The sequence below is a fragment of the Drosophila pseudoobscura genome, chromosome X (genome assembly GCF_009870125.1).
Source record: "Drosophila pseudoobscura strain MV-25-SWS-2005 chromosome X, UCI_Dpse_MV25, whole genome shotgun sequence".
Classification (NCBI taxonomy): Eukaryota; Metazoa; Arthropoda; class Insecta; order Diptera; family Drosophilidae; genus Drosophila; species Drosophila pseudoobscura.
Genome location: NC_046683.1, coordinates 45543848 through 45558585, shown reverse-complemented (window position 1 = coordinate 45558585; position 14738 = coordinate 45543848). Strand labels below are relative to the sequence as shown.

General features: G+C 40.2%; 5 protein-coding genes and 2 long non-coding RNA genes across 10 annotated transcripts; 3 read left to right on the top strand and 4 right to left on the bottom strand.

Annotated features, from left to right (window-relative positions):
* Positions 1 to 1500: 1500 nt before the first annotated feature.
* LOC6900464 (uncharacterized) lies at positions 1501 to 2096 on the bottom strand. Its single transcript, XM_002134819.3, has 3 exons — positions 1850 to 2096; positions 1723 to 1776; positions 1501 to 1664 (listed from the first exon to the last, which is right to left on the bottom strand). The coding sequence occupies exons 1-3, from the start codon at positions 2006 to 2008 to the stop codon at positions 1578 to 1580; spliced, it is 300 nt and encodes a 99-aa protein (XP_002134855.1). The 5' UTR covers positions 2009 to 2096; the 3' UTR covers positions 1501 to 1577.
* Positions 2097 to 2477: 381 nt separating this feature from the next.
* On the top strand, positions 2478 to 4054 carry LOC26534321 (uncharacterized). Its single transcript, XM_015187317.2, has 5 exons — positions 2478 to 2584; positions 2882 to 3169; positions 3281 to 3343; positions 3404 to 3917; positions 3974 to 4054. Exons 1-4 carry the CDS (start codon positions 2478 to 2480, stop codon positions 3498 to 3500), a joined length of 555 nt encoding a protein of 184 aa, XP_015042803.2. The 3' UTR covers positions 3501 to 3917; positions 3974 to 4054.
* A 5720-nt stretch (positions 4055 to 9774) lies between these two features.
* On the bottom strand, positions 9775 to 10771 carry LOC26533787 (uncharacterized). 2 transcript variants are annotated; one of them, XR_004470432.1, is made up of 4 exons: positions 10661 to 10771; positions 10487 to 10549; positions 9912 to 10426; positions 9775 to 9855 (listed from the first exon to the last, which is right to left on the bottom strand). It is a non-coding gene; the product is annotated as an uncharacterized lncRNA (long non-coding RNA). The 2 variants fall into 2 exon arrangements; XR_004470433.1 differs by having other exon boundaries at positions 9912 to 10423.
* Positions 10772 to 11151: 380 nt separating this feature from the next.
* LOC4813886 (single-pass membrane and coiled-coil domain-containing protein 4 homolog) lies at positions 11152 to 11862 on the top strand. The gene is made up of 2 exons (XM_001353345.4): positions 11152 to 11418; positions 11472 to 11862. The coding sequence occupies exon 2, from the start codon at positions 11475 to 11477 to the stop codon at positions 11649 to 11651; it is 177 nt and encodes a 58-aa protein (XP_001353381.1). The 5' UTR covers positions 11152 to 11418; positions 11472 to 11474; the 3' UTR covers positions 11652 to 11862.
* On the bottom strand, positions 11616 to 12191 carry LOC117184957 (uncharacterized). The gene is made up of 2 exons (XR_004470434.1): positions 12099 to 12191; positions 11616 to 12042 (listed from the first exon to the last, which is right to left on the bottom strand). It is a non-coding gene; the product is annotated as an uncharacterized lncRNA (long non-coding RNA).
* Positions 12192 to 12202: 11 nt separating this feature from the next.
* Positions 12203 to 13723, top strand: LOC4813491 (uncharacterized). Of its 3 annotated transcripts, none has more exons than XM_015187315.2 (4): positions 12203 to 12507; positions 13105 to 13158; positions 13245 to 13327; positions 13589 to 13723. In XM_015187315.2, the coding sequence occupies exons 1-4, from the start codon at positions 12493 to 12495 to the stop codon at positions 13650 to 13652; spliced, it is 216 nt and encodes a 71-aa protein (XP_015042801.1). In that variant the 5' UTR covers positions 12203 to 12492; the 3' UTR covers positions 13653 to 13723. The 3 variants fall into 3 exon arrangements, with proteins under 3 accessions (XP_015042801.1, XP_001353380.1, XP_015042802.1); XM_001353344.3 differs by lacking the exon at positions 12203 to 12507 and adding an exon at positions 12810 to 13029; XM_015187316.2 differs by lacking the exons at positions 12203 to 12507; positions 13589 to 13723 and adding an exon at positions 12810 to 13029 and having other exon boundaries at positions 13245 to 13439.
* On the bottom strand, positions 13664 to 14512 carry EMC4 (ER membrane protein complex subunit 4). The gene is made up of 3 exons (XM_001353343.4): positions 14344 to 14512; positions 14127 to 14256; positions 13664 to 14063 (listed from the first exon to the last, which is right to left on the bottom strand). The coding sequence occupies exons 1-3, from the start codon at positions 14397 to 14399 to the stop codon at positions 13749 to 13751; spliced, it is 501 nt and encodes a 166-aa protein (XP_001353379.1). The 5' UTR covers positions 14400 to 14512; the 3' UTR covers positions 13664 to 13748.
* Between the last annotated feature and the right edge of the window lie 226 nt (positions 14513 to 14738).

The window sequence follows — 14738 nt, the reverse complement described above, 5'->3', positions numbered from 1 at the left end:
CCTCCAGCTTAGGCTGGAAGAACAGACAGAAAGCTGCTTACCGAACGAACGGTAGGCACTCACTGCACCTAACGAGCATTTGTGCAGCTTATGCGGGGAGAGAGAGAGAGAGAGGTGAGAAGGGGAGGGAGAGCTGCTCCGACAATGAGTGAGCAAAGATAATCTATTATGACCGTAACAAGAAATAAATCCCAACTCGGTAATCCATCATTTTACGACTTGGCAATCAAAACAAGGAGTTTAACTAAAAGAGTCAGAGTCTCGGCCTGCCCCGCAGGACTGACGACTGACGACTGGCGGACAGTCAGTCGAATAGTCGAATAGTTGACTCTGGCTTTGGCTTTGGCTCTAGCTCTAGCTCTAGCTCTGGCCCAATCAACGACAACCAGGTTGGATTTTGCTAACGAACAAGTCGAGAGTCATGTTAACGTTGGCCAGAACTAGAATCGCAGCTCCCTGGCTCCCTGGTTGTTGTGGCCGCCTGTCCTAAGATTGTTTGGGCCTGGTCAGGAAACATGCATTTTGGACAGGCTCATTGGCCGCATGCACATTCAGGCCAAATCAAAGGAGCAACTGGTGGAAAGCTGGCTCAATTTACGGGGCTGCCTGACGTGACGACATAGCCAAGTTGGCAGCTCTGGGCCATTTTGGGGGCCCCCGACTAAATAGTTGCCAATAATCCGTGTCCAAACTGATCGGGCTGCCTTTTATGGCCATGGACGAAATTAGATGCCAAAATGCGGCGACCGACGATCGCTGCATGGAGAGGAGTGAAGTGGTGCGGCAAGAATAGAGGGGAATAGAGGGGAGCCGAAGGATGGATGCTTCATTACCGATGCACAAACTTGGGCGTGTGCGTCTCGGTTGATTTGCAACGGTTCTCGGCCAAACATTTTGCATTATTATTGCTTCATCAAGTGTCCAGCAGCAGCAGCCAACGCAGATGGGGCACGCCGCAACGGAATGCCAATCATTGCAGAAACCTAAGCAGTGACTGCCTACCTGCCCCCAACGAATCGGACAAAGGCACAAGACAGAAGACACATGAGACATATGAGACAACTGAGGCACAAGAGACACACACGACCCGTAAGAGCATTTGGAACTGCTCAAACATTTTTGAAATCGCATTTAGAGGTGAAGGTGCAACAGTTGGTGGCATAAACGATTCTGACTGGCCCCAAATACGCCTGGAATAGTATGAAGGCGGAATATCCTTTGTTAACTTTTGCACTTATTTGTGGCGTACATATTCATTGAACGTCACTTTATTTGATCAAAGTCAATAAATTTGTTTAAATAAAAAGACTAGCATGGCATTTTTCCATCATCCGAGATCTGTTCAACGGCTGATCTGTGGAAAGTGATACTAAATTAACGAAATTAGAAAGCGTTTCGGCGCACTTTATTTTAACCTAATTTATTGGGTAAATGAGTCCCCTATGATCTGTAAATCTGTTGTGCTCCCTCACCAAATGATAATTAATAACCACAACCAAAGGTCAGTCCAATTTTTTATTCTAACAGTGAATTTTTGTAGGCCGGAAGGTGGATGCTGATATGAAGCGATTCTGGAATTACTTCTTCTTTGTGTCGTCAATTAGCTCTCGTATCTTGTCGTTCATTCGCTGGACCAGCGTTTGGGGATCATCTACATGGGGCACCTAGAAACAGATTTATGTAACAGTAGAGCTAATCTAAGACTGGAAGGTGCAGCTGTACCTGATAGTTTTGGGATGTGTAGATGCCCGTGTAAATTCCGGCTCCAAAGGTCAGCTGCAAAAGAAGGCGGAAAGATGGAAACTGTTAAAGTGTGTTGCATTGGAGCGTTTTCACACTACTGGCTGACCAGAGAGAAGCACAGGGTTCGTTTGAAGTTCCAGAATGGCTTCTTTGGGCAGTACGGAATCGTGTCCTGCATCTCAGGGCAGCAGCTGTAGGAGGGGCGGTTGTTGCCCGCTCCACATCTGGCTTTCATCAGTTGCAGACCGACTCCCAGCAACTTCATTTTTGTGAAATTTATTTACAAATATTAATTTTTACTGACGAATTTTGTTTGGAAATTTTACCAGATTCCAGGAGATTACTGGGATCGGATTTGGGAAAATATCTATGACTGACCACTGAAACAAATATTATGTATACAATTGGATTTACGTTCCGTTAAAGTTGTCCAGCAGCCAACGCAGATGGGGATTTGAGGAGCTGAGAAGGCCAGAACAGAATCACAATCATTGCAGAAACCTAAGCAGTGACTGCCTGCCTGCCCCCAACGAATCAGTCAAAGGCAAAGCCACAAAAGACATGAGAGACGACCCGTAAGAGCATTTGGAACTGCTCAAACATTTTTGAAATCGCATTTAGAGGTGAAGGTGCAACAGTTAGTGGCATATCTGGTGGCATATCTCCCCAGTTCGCTGCCACATAGAAGGCAGCCACAGGGGCTTAGCAAAGCGGCAGGGTAATTAAAAAGCGAAATGGGTTACCGAACACCCCGACTAGTGTGGGCGGCACACTTTTCGCCCACACGGGACGACGACAGTGGTAGCCGTATCAGTTACCAATCAGTCGGTCTGGAGTGTGGGTGGGTGGACATTTCTGTTTTTACATTGGGGAGAATGTTTTCCAACGCCAGCGCAGTTGAAAATGAAAAACAAGCAACAGACGCAGTAGCGGCAAATTGAAAAATAACAAAAACGAGCCGCATAAATCCGAATAGCGAAAGAGAAACAAGTATACAGGAAGCAGGCAGAAGATACTATATGTGGTTTGAATAGGTATTATTATAGTATACATATTCTAATAGAGCTATTAGGTGTGACGCCCAGCCGCACAAATAAATATTAAAATTCGAAAAATAGGGCGCGCCCGCTCTTCACAGTGAGACCATACCACAGCCACAGACGGGCACATTACCAGCTGATAGAGCACAGTGTGACCGTAGCGAAAAAGCCAATGGGCACACTCCAATCGGAGCCAGCATCCGAGGCTTTGGCCTGAAGTTCTCCGTGTCCTTCGCCGCTCTGGAGGTTTTCCCATTTAAAATAAGCTGGCGCATATTATTTTTCAGGGCTCCCTCAGGTGTTTGGGTGTTGCCAGATGGATACTGCATCTACGATCGCGTGCATCGCGCCAGCAGATGCTACCTGCACACTCTACGACGTACGACGTAAGTGCTTCGCAGGTGCATACATTACCGAAATCGATTCCTTGTTTTCCCCTCTATTTATCTTTTCCATTGACAGTTTTTACTTGGTTCTCCTTTTTTCATTCCTTCCAGCTCTATTCGCCGAGACCCTCTCTGGCCACAAGCTGATATGCCTCGATCTCCTCCTCTTAGCAGGTAAAGTTATTAAGTTATTATTTATTCATTAACTTTATTAAACTCTTCCTCTCATTTCAGCAGGTTGCCCCCTTCGGATGCCAGAAATACCTCTGGCGTGACCGTGGACACCGTTATGACCACCATCGCTTACCTGGAGGGTGACGCATCCTTCTAATCCAGGAACCTGACCGGTTGACAACGCGAACTCTCGGCTCCTGCGCCCCTGATTCCAATCGCGTGAGGCTGTGTCATTTGGCCTGGGCGACATTTGGGTCCAGGCACTGCCATGGCAATCTGCCTTACGTCCCACGCTGCTTTCTCCGCCTTTCCAGTCCGCTCTCCGTCGGCACCTCCTCCCCATCCTCTCGGGAGGTTCAAGGGATGTCTTCTTGGCTCAACTGACGAAACCACTGGCTGCTACTGACATGCTACTGGCCATAGCCATGATGCCACTGCTGTGTCGCTAAGTCGACAATGTGGTGTCCCGTCCGTTGCAGCATGGACAAGTGATCAACGGCTCACGCGCACGGAAAATATTGTGAGCAACCCCCCATTCACACGCCATCGAATCAAACGCTGGGCTTAGAGACGCGTAAGTAAATCAGTATATAAATATGGACATATCTTAAGATGTATTTTCCTTCACAGAGGACTAATGTACCCTTGGATTTGCCTCGAGCCGAGTCGTACCACCACAGTCCTATCAGACAGCAGGACAGAAGCGAACCCTTTGCAAGATCCCAACCTAACAAGTCATCGTCATCCTTCGACCTGGCCATCGACAACAAGTACTTTGACTATGACAATCAAGAGAGGAGCTACGCGGGCTACTAGACTCTAGATAGATTTCGTTGTTGTTAAGTTTAGGGATATACGCGTCCATACATACATATATGTATGTATTTAGATAGTAGATACAAATGTTTCCCACTTGTTTATTTATTTATACTAAGCTAAGTAATGACGAATAAAACTATTGAAAAATCGTCCTTGCTGTATCCTGTATCGGAACAACAAAAAATCCAAGAAAATTGTTTGAGTCCTTACCGAAGGATCAAGGACATTATTCTGATCACGGCGGGCTATGGTAACCCCGTTCAAACAAGATATATATGTCTGCAGGAAATATCATTGATCCTCGGTCCTTGATAAGGACTCCAATAGATCAGGGATATTTTTTGGATCACAAGAAGCCACCGCAAGCCCAGATCGCCCCACAAATAGCCGAGAAAACTAAAAATGTATGGTTGGGGTTGTTGGAGTCCCTACCAAAGGATCAAGGACACATTCTGATCATACTGGGCCATGGCAGGCCCTAATGGAGTCCCAAATAAGGGAAAACATAAAATATATATGCCTAGGAAAATATCCTTAATCCTTGGTCCTTGATAAGGACTCCATCAGATCAAGGATGTTATTCCAAACACAGGAAGCCGCCGCACGTCCCGGTCGGGCCTAAAATAACGTGTTGTAATGTAATGTTGTACAACAACAGCTTTCAAATTGCGACCGCTCGAAGGGAGTAAAACGTTAATTTCAAATCTGGGATACCAGGCAAACAGAAATAGCAAAAAGCCGCTCGTTTTTTTCAAATTCTTTTAATTTTATTTTTACGTTTTTCTCATATTTTCTTTGGCCGCTCAAAGGGAGAAAAACGTTAATTTCAAATCTGGGATACCAGGCAAACAGAAATAGCAAAAAGCCGCTTGTTTTTTTCAAATTTCTTTTAATTGTATTTTTACGTTTTTTTCATATTTTCTTTGGCCGCTCAAAGGGAGAAAAACGTTAATTTCAAATCTGGGATACCAGGCAAACAGAAATAGCAAAAAGCCGCTGCTTTTTTTTAATTCCTTTTAATTTTATTTTTACGTTTTTTTCATATTTTCTTTGGCCGCTCAAAGGGAGAAAAACGTTAATTTCAAATCTGGGATACCAGGCAAACAGAAATAGCAAAAAGCCGCTCGTTTTTTTCAAATTCTTTTAATTTTATTTTTACGTTTTTCTCATATTTTCTTTGGCCGCTCAAAGGGAGAAAAACGTTAATTTCAAATCTGGGATACCAGGCAAACAGAAATAGCAAAAAGCCGCTTGTTTTTTTCAAATTTCTTTTAATATTATTTTTACGTTTTTTTCATATTTTCTTTGGCCGCTCAAAGGGAGAAAAACGTTAATTTCAAATCTGGGATACCAGGCAAACAGAAATAGCAAAAAGCCGATCGTTTTTTTTAAATTTCTTTTAATTGTATTTTTACGTTTTTTTCATATTTTCTTTGGCCGCTCAAAGGGAGAAAAACGTTAATTTCAAATCTGGGATACCAGGCAAACAGAAATAGCAAAAAGCCGCTCGTTTTTTTCAAATTTCTTTTAATTTTATTTTTACGTTTTTTTCATATTTTCTTTGGCCGCTCAAAGGGAGAAAAACGTTAATTTCAAATCTGGGATACCAGGCAAACAGAAATAGCAAAAAGCCGATCGTTTTTTTTTTAATTTCTTTTAATTTTATTTTTACGTTTTTTTTCATATTTTCTTTGGCCACTCAAAGGGAGAAAAACGTTAATTTCAAATCTGGGATACCAGGCAAACAGAAATAGCAAAAAGCCGCTGCTTTTTTTTAATTCCTTTTAATTTTATTTTTACGTTATTTCATATTTTCTTTGGCCGCTCAAAGGGAGAAAAACGTTAATTTCAAATCTGGGATACCAGGCAAACAGAAATAGCAAAAAGCCGATCGTTTTTTTAATTTCTTTTAATTTAATTTTGACGTTTTTTTTCATATTTTCTTTGGCCGCTCAAAGGGAGAAAAACGTTAATTTCAAATCTGGGATACCAGGCAAACAGAAATAGCAAAAAGCCGCTTGTTTTTTTCAAATTTCTTTTAATATTATTTTTACGTTTTTTTCATATTTTCTTTGGCCGCTCAAAGGGAGAAAAACGTTAATTTCAAATCTGGGATACCAGGCAAACAGAAATAGCAAAAAGCCGATCGTTTTTTTTAAATTTCTTTTAATTTTATTTTTACGTTTTTTTCATATTTTCTTTGGCCGCTCAAAGGGAGAAAAACGTTAATTTCAAATCTGGGATACCAGGAAAACAGAAATAGCAAAAAGCCGCTCGTTTTTTTCAAATTTCTTTTAATTTTATTTTTACGTTTTTTTCATATTTTCTTTGGCCGCTCAAAGGGAGAAAAACGTTAATTTCAAATCTGGGATACCAGGCAAACAGAAATAGCAAAAAGCCGCTCGTTTTTTTCAAATTCTTTTTATTTTTTTTTACGTTTTTTCATATTTTCTTTGGCCGCTCAAAGGGAGAAAAACGTTAATTTCAAATCTGGGATACCAGGCAAACAGAAATAGCAAAAAGCCGCTCGTTTTTTTTCAAATTCTTTTAATTTTATTTTTACGTTTTTTTTCATATTTTCTTTGGCCGCTCAAAGGGAGAAAAACGTTAATTTCAAATCTGGGATACCAGGCAAACAGAAATAGCAAAAAGCCGATCGTTTTTTTTTAATTTCTTTTAATTTTATTTTTACGTTTTTTTCATATTTTCTTTGGCCACTCAAAGGGAGAAAAACGTTAATTTCAAATCTGGGATACCAGGCAAACAGAAATAGCAAAAAGCCGCTGCTTTTTTTTAATTCCTTTTAATTTTATTTTTACGTTTTTTCATATTTTCTTTGGCCGCTCAAAGAGAGAAAAACGTTAATTTCAAATCTGGGATACCAGGCAAACAGAAATAGCAAAAAGCCGCTTGTTTTTTTCAAATTTCTTTTAATATTATTTTTACGTTTTTTCATATTTTCTTTGGCCGCTCAAAGGGAGAAAAACGTTAATTTCAAATCTGGGATACCAGGCAAACAGAAATAGCAAAAAGCCGATCGTTTTTTTTTAAATTTCTTTTAATTTTATTTTACGTTTTTTTCATATTTTCTTTGGCCGCTCAAAGGGAGAAAAGCGTTAATTTCAAATCTGGGATACCAGGCAAACAGAAATAGCAAAAAGCCGCTGCTTTTTTTTAATTCCTTTTAATTTTATTTTTACGTTTTTTCATATTTTCTTTGGCCGCTCAAAGGGAGAAAAACGTTAATTTCAAATCTGGGATACCAGGCAAACAGAAATAGCAAAAAGCCGCTGCTTTTTTTAAATTCCTTTTAATTTTATTTTTACGTTTTTTCATATTTTCTTTGGCCGCTCAAAGAGAGAAAAACGTTAATTTCAAATCTGGGATACCAGGCAAACAGAAATAGCAAAAAGCCGCTCGTTTTTTTAAAATTCTTTTTATTTTATTTTTACGTTTTTTCATATTTTCTTTAGCCGCTCAAAGGGAGAAAAACGTTAATTTCAAATCTGGAATACCAGGCAAACAGAAATAGCAAAAAGCCGCTGGTTTTTTTTTAATTCCTTTTAATTTTATTGTAACTTTTTTTCATATTTTCTTTGGCCGCTCAAAGGGAGAAAAACGTTAATTTCAAATCTGGGATACCAGGAAAACAGAAATAGCAAAAAGCCGCTCGTTTTTTTTTAATTCCTTTTAATTTTATTTTTACGTTTTTTTCATATTTTCTTTGGTCGCTCAAAGGGAGAAAAGCGTTAATTTTAAATCTGGGATACCAGGCAAACAGAAATAGCAAAAAGCCGCTCGTTTTTTTCAAATTCTTTTTATTTTATTTTTACGTTTTTTCATATTTTCTTTGGCCGCTCAAAGGGAGAAAAACGTTAATTTCAAATCTGGAATACCAGGCAAACAGAAATAGCAAAAAGCCGCTCGTTTTTTTTTCAAATTCTTTTAATTTTATTTTTACGTTTTTTTTCATATTTTCTTTGGCCGCTCAAAGGGAGAAAAACGTTAATTTCAAATCTGGGATACCAGGCAAACAGAAATAGCAAAAAGCCGCTGCTTTTTTTAAATTCCTTTTAATTTTATTTTTACGTTTTTTCATATTTTCTTTGGCCGCTCAAAGGGAGAAAAACGTTAATTTCAAATCTGGGATACCAGGCAAACAGAAATAGCAAAAAGCCGATCGTTTTTTTTAAATTTCTTTTAATTTTATTTTTACGTTTTTTTCATATTTTCTTTGGCCGCTCAAAGGGAGAAAAACGTTAATTTCAAATATGGGAAAAAGAAATAGGCAAACAGAAATAGCAAAAAGCCGCTCGTTTTTTTCAAATTTCTTTTAATTTTATTTTTACGTTTTTTTCATATTTTCTTTGGCCGCTCAAAGGGAGAAAAACGTTAATTTCAAATCTGGGATACCAGGCAAACAGAAATAGCAAAAAGCCGCTCGTTTTTTTCAAATTCTTTTTATTTTTTTTTACGTTTTTTCATATTTTCTTTGGCCGCTCAAAGGGAGAAAAACGTTAATTTCAAATCTGGGATACCAGGCAAACAGAAATAGCAAAAAGCCGCTCGTTTTTTCAAATTCTTTTTATTTTATTTTTACGTTTTTTCATATTTTCTTTGGCCGCTCAAAGGGAGAAAAACGTTAATTTCAAATCTGGAATACCAGGCAAACAGAAATAGCAAAAAGCCGCTGGTTTTTTTTTAATTCCTTTTTATTTTATTGTAACGTTTTTTTCATATTTTCTTTGGCCGCTCAGAGGGAGAAAAACGTTAATTTCAAATCTGGGATACCAGGCAAACAGAAATCAACAGAAGGTCGCTGGTTTTTTTTAATTCTTTTAAAAATTTGTTTCGTTTTCATATTTTCTTTGGTCGTTGAGAGTTATTGTTGTACAACAACAACTATTGTTGTTTTCTTCGTTACTTGAAGCCCGATCTAGTCGTCCGAAGGCTTCCTGTGATCGGAATAGCATCCTTAATCTGATGAAGTCCTTATCAAGGACCAAGGATTAAGGATATTTTCCTAGGCATATATATCTTGTTTTCTCCATTATTCGTTGCCCGATCGCGACATGCGACGGCTTTCTGTAATCAAAAAATGTCCTTGATCCTTCGCTAACAGCACCTGCCATACACATATAGTTTTTCCGGCTATTAGTGGGCCGATCTAGACGTGCGACGGTCGCTTCCTGCGGTCGAAAAAATCTCCTTGATTTAATGAAGTCCTTATCAAGGATCAAGGACATTTTTCCCAATCAAAAAGATTGAGTTTTCTGCGCTCTTTGTGATCCGATCTGGGCGTGCCACACCTTTTGTAATCTGGATAGTTGTTCCGATACAGGATACAGCAAGGACGATTTTTCAATAGTTTTATTCGTCATTACTTAGCTTAGTATAAATAAATAAACAAGTGGGAAACATTTGTATCTACTATCTAAATACATACATATATGTATGTATGGACGCGTATATCCCTAAACTTAACAACAACGAAATCTATCTAGAGTCTAGTAGCCCGCGTAGCTCCTCTCTTGATTGTCATAGTCAAAGTACTTGTTGTCGATGGCCAGGTCGAAGGATGACGATGACTTGTTAGGTTGGGATCTTGCAAAGGGTTCGCTTCTGTCCTGCTGTCTGATAGGACTGTGGTGGTACGACTCGGCTCGAGGCAAATCCAAGGGTACATTAGTCCTCTGTGAAGGAAAATACATCTTAAGATATGTCCATATTTATATACTGATTTACTTACGCGTCTCTAAGCCCAGCGTTTGATTCGATGGCGTGTGAATGGGGGGTTGCTCACAATATTTTCCGTGCGCGTGAGCCGTTGATCACTTGTCCATGCTGCAACGGACGGGACACCACATTGTCGACTTAGCGACACAGCAGTGGCATCATGGCTATGGCCAGTAGCATGTCAGTAGCAGCCAGTGGTTTCGTCAGTTGAGCCAAGAAGACATCCCTTGAACCTCCCGAGAGGATGGGGAGGAGGTGCCGACGGAGAGCGGACTGGAAAGGCGGAGAAAGCAGCGTGGGACGTAAGGCAGATTGCCATGGCAGTGCCTGGACCCAAAGGTCGCCCAGGCACAGCTTCCCGCGATTGGAATCAGGGGCGCACGGGGTTATGTTGACACGCACCCCTCGTGGCATCGTGAACCCGTGCGCAGGAGCCGAGAGTTCGCGTTGTCAACCGGTCAGGTTCCTGGAGTAAAAAGCCGTCAAAAGGATGCGTCACCCTCCTGGTAAGCGATGGTGGTCAACCTGCTGAGATGAGAGGAAGAGTTAAATAAAGTAAATGAATAAATAATAACTTAATAACTTTACCTGCTAAGAGAAGGAGATCGAGGCATATCAGCTTATGGCCAGAGAGGGTCTCGGCGAATAGAGCTGGAAGGAATGAAAAAAGGAGAACCAAGTAAAAACTGTCAATGGAAAACATGAATAGAGGGGAAAACAAGGAATCGATTTCGGTAATGTATGCACCTGCGAAGCACTTACGTCGTACGTCGTAGAGTGTGCAGGTAGCTAAATATTATATGTATGTACCATCTGCTGGCGCGGTGCACGCGATCGTGGATGCAGTATCGATCTGGCAACACATCGCCTGAGCCCTGTAAAAAAAGAATGCGCGCGCGCCAACTGAGTTCAAATGGGAAAATCACCAGAGCGGTGTAGGACACGGAAAAGTTAAAGTTATCCGGGGAAATATATCATGAAATATTCTCTCAGAAGGAAAAAAACAATGGCTTATAATGGCGCGTCGTTAGGCGGACACCAGAGCCGAAGACCCTGGGATCTAATACATAATGTTCGTTTGCGACATATTCGCAGTAAGACCTGGAACCTTGCATAATTCTTGAACCAGAACCACATCCAGAAATAAGAGAGCAATAACCCCGTCCAAAAGTAGCGTCACAAAATTTTGCCAAAGTAAAAGTACTTGAGCACATAATTTAAAATGCGCGCCCGTCAAAACTGTCATTTTACAGCACTGAGTTTCGCATCAGCTGTGTCAACAATTCCCATACCAAAAACGACTACAAAAAACGAACTTTCTTTTGGGGCTAACAAATAAAACTTGTTGAGCGTAGCGGTAGAATCGACCAACTTGTCGTTGCCGCTCTGTCGCACGTGTTTGTTGTTATTCTAATTATACATATCCACATGCAGAAGAACACGCAAGCGTACGCATTAAAAAAACTCTACACGTCACCAAAGTTTCTCCCCCACAGGTGTGTGGTGCTGCCAGCCAAAGCGTAAGTGGATCAAATAATCAAATAATCGTGTGCCTAATAGTTCGATATTACAGAAAATGCGTCAATTAAAAGGCAAGGTCAAGGAGACGCGCAAGCAGAAGAAGGAGCGTAAACTAGATAATGTGGAAATTCAAGGAAAAATTCGTACAATTGTTTTGCCGGCCATGGGCGTCTTAGCGTTATTTGTAGTGCTGTTCGTCTACCTTAAGACGCGGCCTGCAGTGACTGCCTAGTGGACACACAAACTGCAACGATGAACATGCATCCCGTCCGATGACCGTCTATAGGCTTAAGTTAGTGTATTTTCTGAATTTAAATGTTACCTGTGCAGTGTGCAATTCATGTCTAACGTCGTTTACTGTACAAATTAATATGTATGCATAGTAAAAGTAAAAGAATACCTTTGCACTCTCTGCGGAGTGTGATTCTAAGGTATCCAGAAACGGATTTTGATTTAATTTAAATTTTCTTTAATTTCTGTAAAAACTTCTGGCAGTAGTGCTGCGAAACGTTTTATCATGGCAGGGCTGCACTAAAAACGGTGAAGAAAATTTGGCGCAAGAAACGAAATATTTGAACAAATTTCCCGAAAAAAGACTGAGGCTTTAATTTTAATTTAGAAAGCTGGAAATATGCAAATTAATTATGGCTTTTAGCTGTCCAGACAGACATAAATTTACCACACTGAACCTGACAGCCACGAACAAGTTTTATTTTTGGCTGTTTGTGTTTTCCTTGTGTCTATATCATTTTCTCCCAGTCCACCACTCTTGATAGTAGCGTTTGTCGCTTGCATTTGAATAGCCACTTAGAGGAAAATTATTTATTAAATCGGCTATCAAGTGCAACTTAAATCACACTATTTCGTAGAGTAATTGTACAACCAGAGAGCAGGGCACGGCAGCAGCACTAACTGAGATTATCTAATCTCTGTAAAAAGTTAAAAGTGAAATCAGCTGTTCGCGCACACATACACACGCAAATCTGCGTTTGACATTTCTTACACACACACTCTCCCTCACACATATTAAACTGGCGGCGGGTGAAGGCAAAAGTGGCTTCAATTATTCGACAATGCTTAAGTTTTTGGTAAGTTGCATTTTCTAATATTATAGCACAGTGTTTGTGCAGAGAAAAGCCCATTTATGTGTGCATAAATACATAGCATCAAGTTTATGGATATATCATCAATTTGTGGTTCTTCTTTTTGCGGCGGTGACGTTGTTGCCGCGGTACCTCGTCATCATCAAAACAACCTTTTGGCCAACAAAAACATACAAATTTGGATATTAGACAAGCGCTTTCAAGGTTATATAATAGGCGACAACGAACCCAATCCCCAAATGAAATCACAGTAATCTCTTGGAAAAATGTCAACTGGTAAAGCTTCAAAAAGATATCTACTTTGGTCAAATCAATAAAAATTAATAGTTTTACATAAATTTCACAAAAATGAAGTTGCTTGGAGTCGGTCTGCAACTGATGAAAGCCAGATGTGGAGCGGGCAACGGCCGCCCCTCCTACAGCTGCTGTCCTGAGATGCAAGACACGATTCCCTACTGCCCAAAAAAGCCATTCTGGAACTTCAAACGAACACTGTACTTCTCTCTGGTCAGCCAGAAGTGGGACCAACCAACCAATGCAACAAATTTTAACAGTTTTCTTTTTGTCTGTCTTCCCTTGCAGCTGACATTTGGAGCCGGAATTTACACGGGCATCTACATATCTCAAAACTATGAGGTACGCCTTCCACCCCTACACTTAAATTGTCTCTACTGAAAATAATAAAACTATGTATGGGTGGTTTTGTGGTTATCTGTTTCCAGGTGCCCCGTGTCGATGACCCCCAAAAGTTGGTCCAGCGAATGAACGAAAAGATACGAGAGCTAATTGACGACAACAAGAAAAAGTAATTCCAGATTAGATATAATCTAATAATCTATAATCTAAACGGCCATTGTCGTTCACTACCACCAGTCACACTACAAAAATTCATTGTTAGAATAAAACATTAGACCGACCTTTGGTTGTGGTTATTAATTATCATTTGGTGAGGGAGAACAAACGATCAACAGATCATAGGGGACTCATTTATCCAATAAATTAGGTTAAATATAAGTTAAATTAAAGTGCGCCTGAACGCATTCTAATTTCATTTCACTCTCCACAGGTCGGCCGCCGAACAGATCGTTCATGACATCAAAAAGGAGGCCAAGAAGATCTTGGATGATTGAAAAATGCCATGTTAGGGTTTTAATTTAAACAAATGTATCTACTATGATCAAATAAAGTGACGTTCAATGTACATATTCGCCACCAATTATTACAAACTAGACAAATGATATTCCTCCTCCATAATATTCCAAGCGAGTTTGGGGCTGGACAAAGGCCAGCCAGTCAGAGGCGTGTGTGGGTAACAGGCCCATGCTATGGCATTTGTAAAGGGCCAGCGCTACGTTTGCCAGGTTTCCCAGAAAGTAGACAATGCGCTGACCAGTTCCCTGGGCGCCTTCGGCCATTTTCGAGGTAACTTGGGTTGTGAACATTGCCTTGATTGGCCGCACCAGCATCATGCCGACCATCATAATTGGGAAAATCGATATAGAATTACCGGACATGTACATGATGAACAGGTTCATGGGTATCTGCAATGAATCCAAAGGTTATTACGTCCAGCATGGAGCCTGCATGGTCGACTATTCACTTACATTCTTCAGCGGTCCTAGAGCCAGATCCCATGATTTCTTGATAACCAAACGCTGATCGCGTACGACTTCGGTTTGATTTACCACTGCACTTGGATTGTAGCCCAGCGGAGATGGAATTTCCGAATTTTTGCTGCTCGGGAAAAACGAAATGGGGTGTGAAAATATCTCTTATGCCGCACATACACATATCAAATACTCAATTCAAAATTGCATTTACCTTCCATTAAAGTCCAACGCCCACTTGAATTTCTTTGAATTTTGCTTTGCAGACATGCTGAGTTTTCTTTTTATTTAATAATTGAAACAATCTCACAATTCGGGGTGAATTTTTCATGCATTTACACAAATTGGGGTAGCTAGTGTGGGAAAACGTCAAACGTCAAAATGAACAGTGTTGCAAAACTTCAAGCGCTTGAAAATATCGTTATCGATAGACCACAACAAAAGAAAACGGGTATTGTCGAAAAAAAATTATTTATTTCGTATTATAAAAATGTCCAGCCGGTTTTATTTATTTAAATTTTATTTAGAATTACCTTTTAAATAGTACGTTTTCCGTTTTAATATGGTTTTATGTATATGCGTGTGTTTGTTTTATGGGTTTTCTTTTTT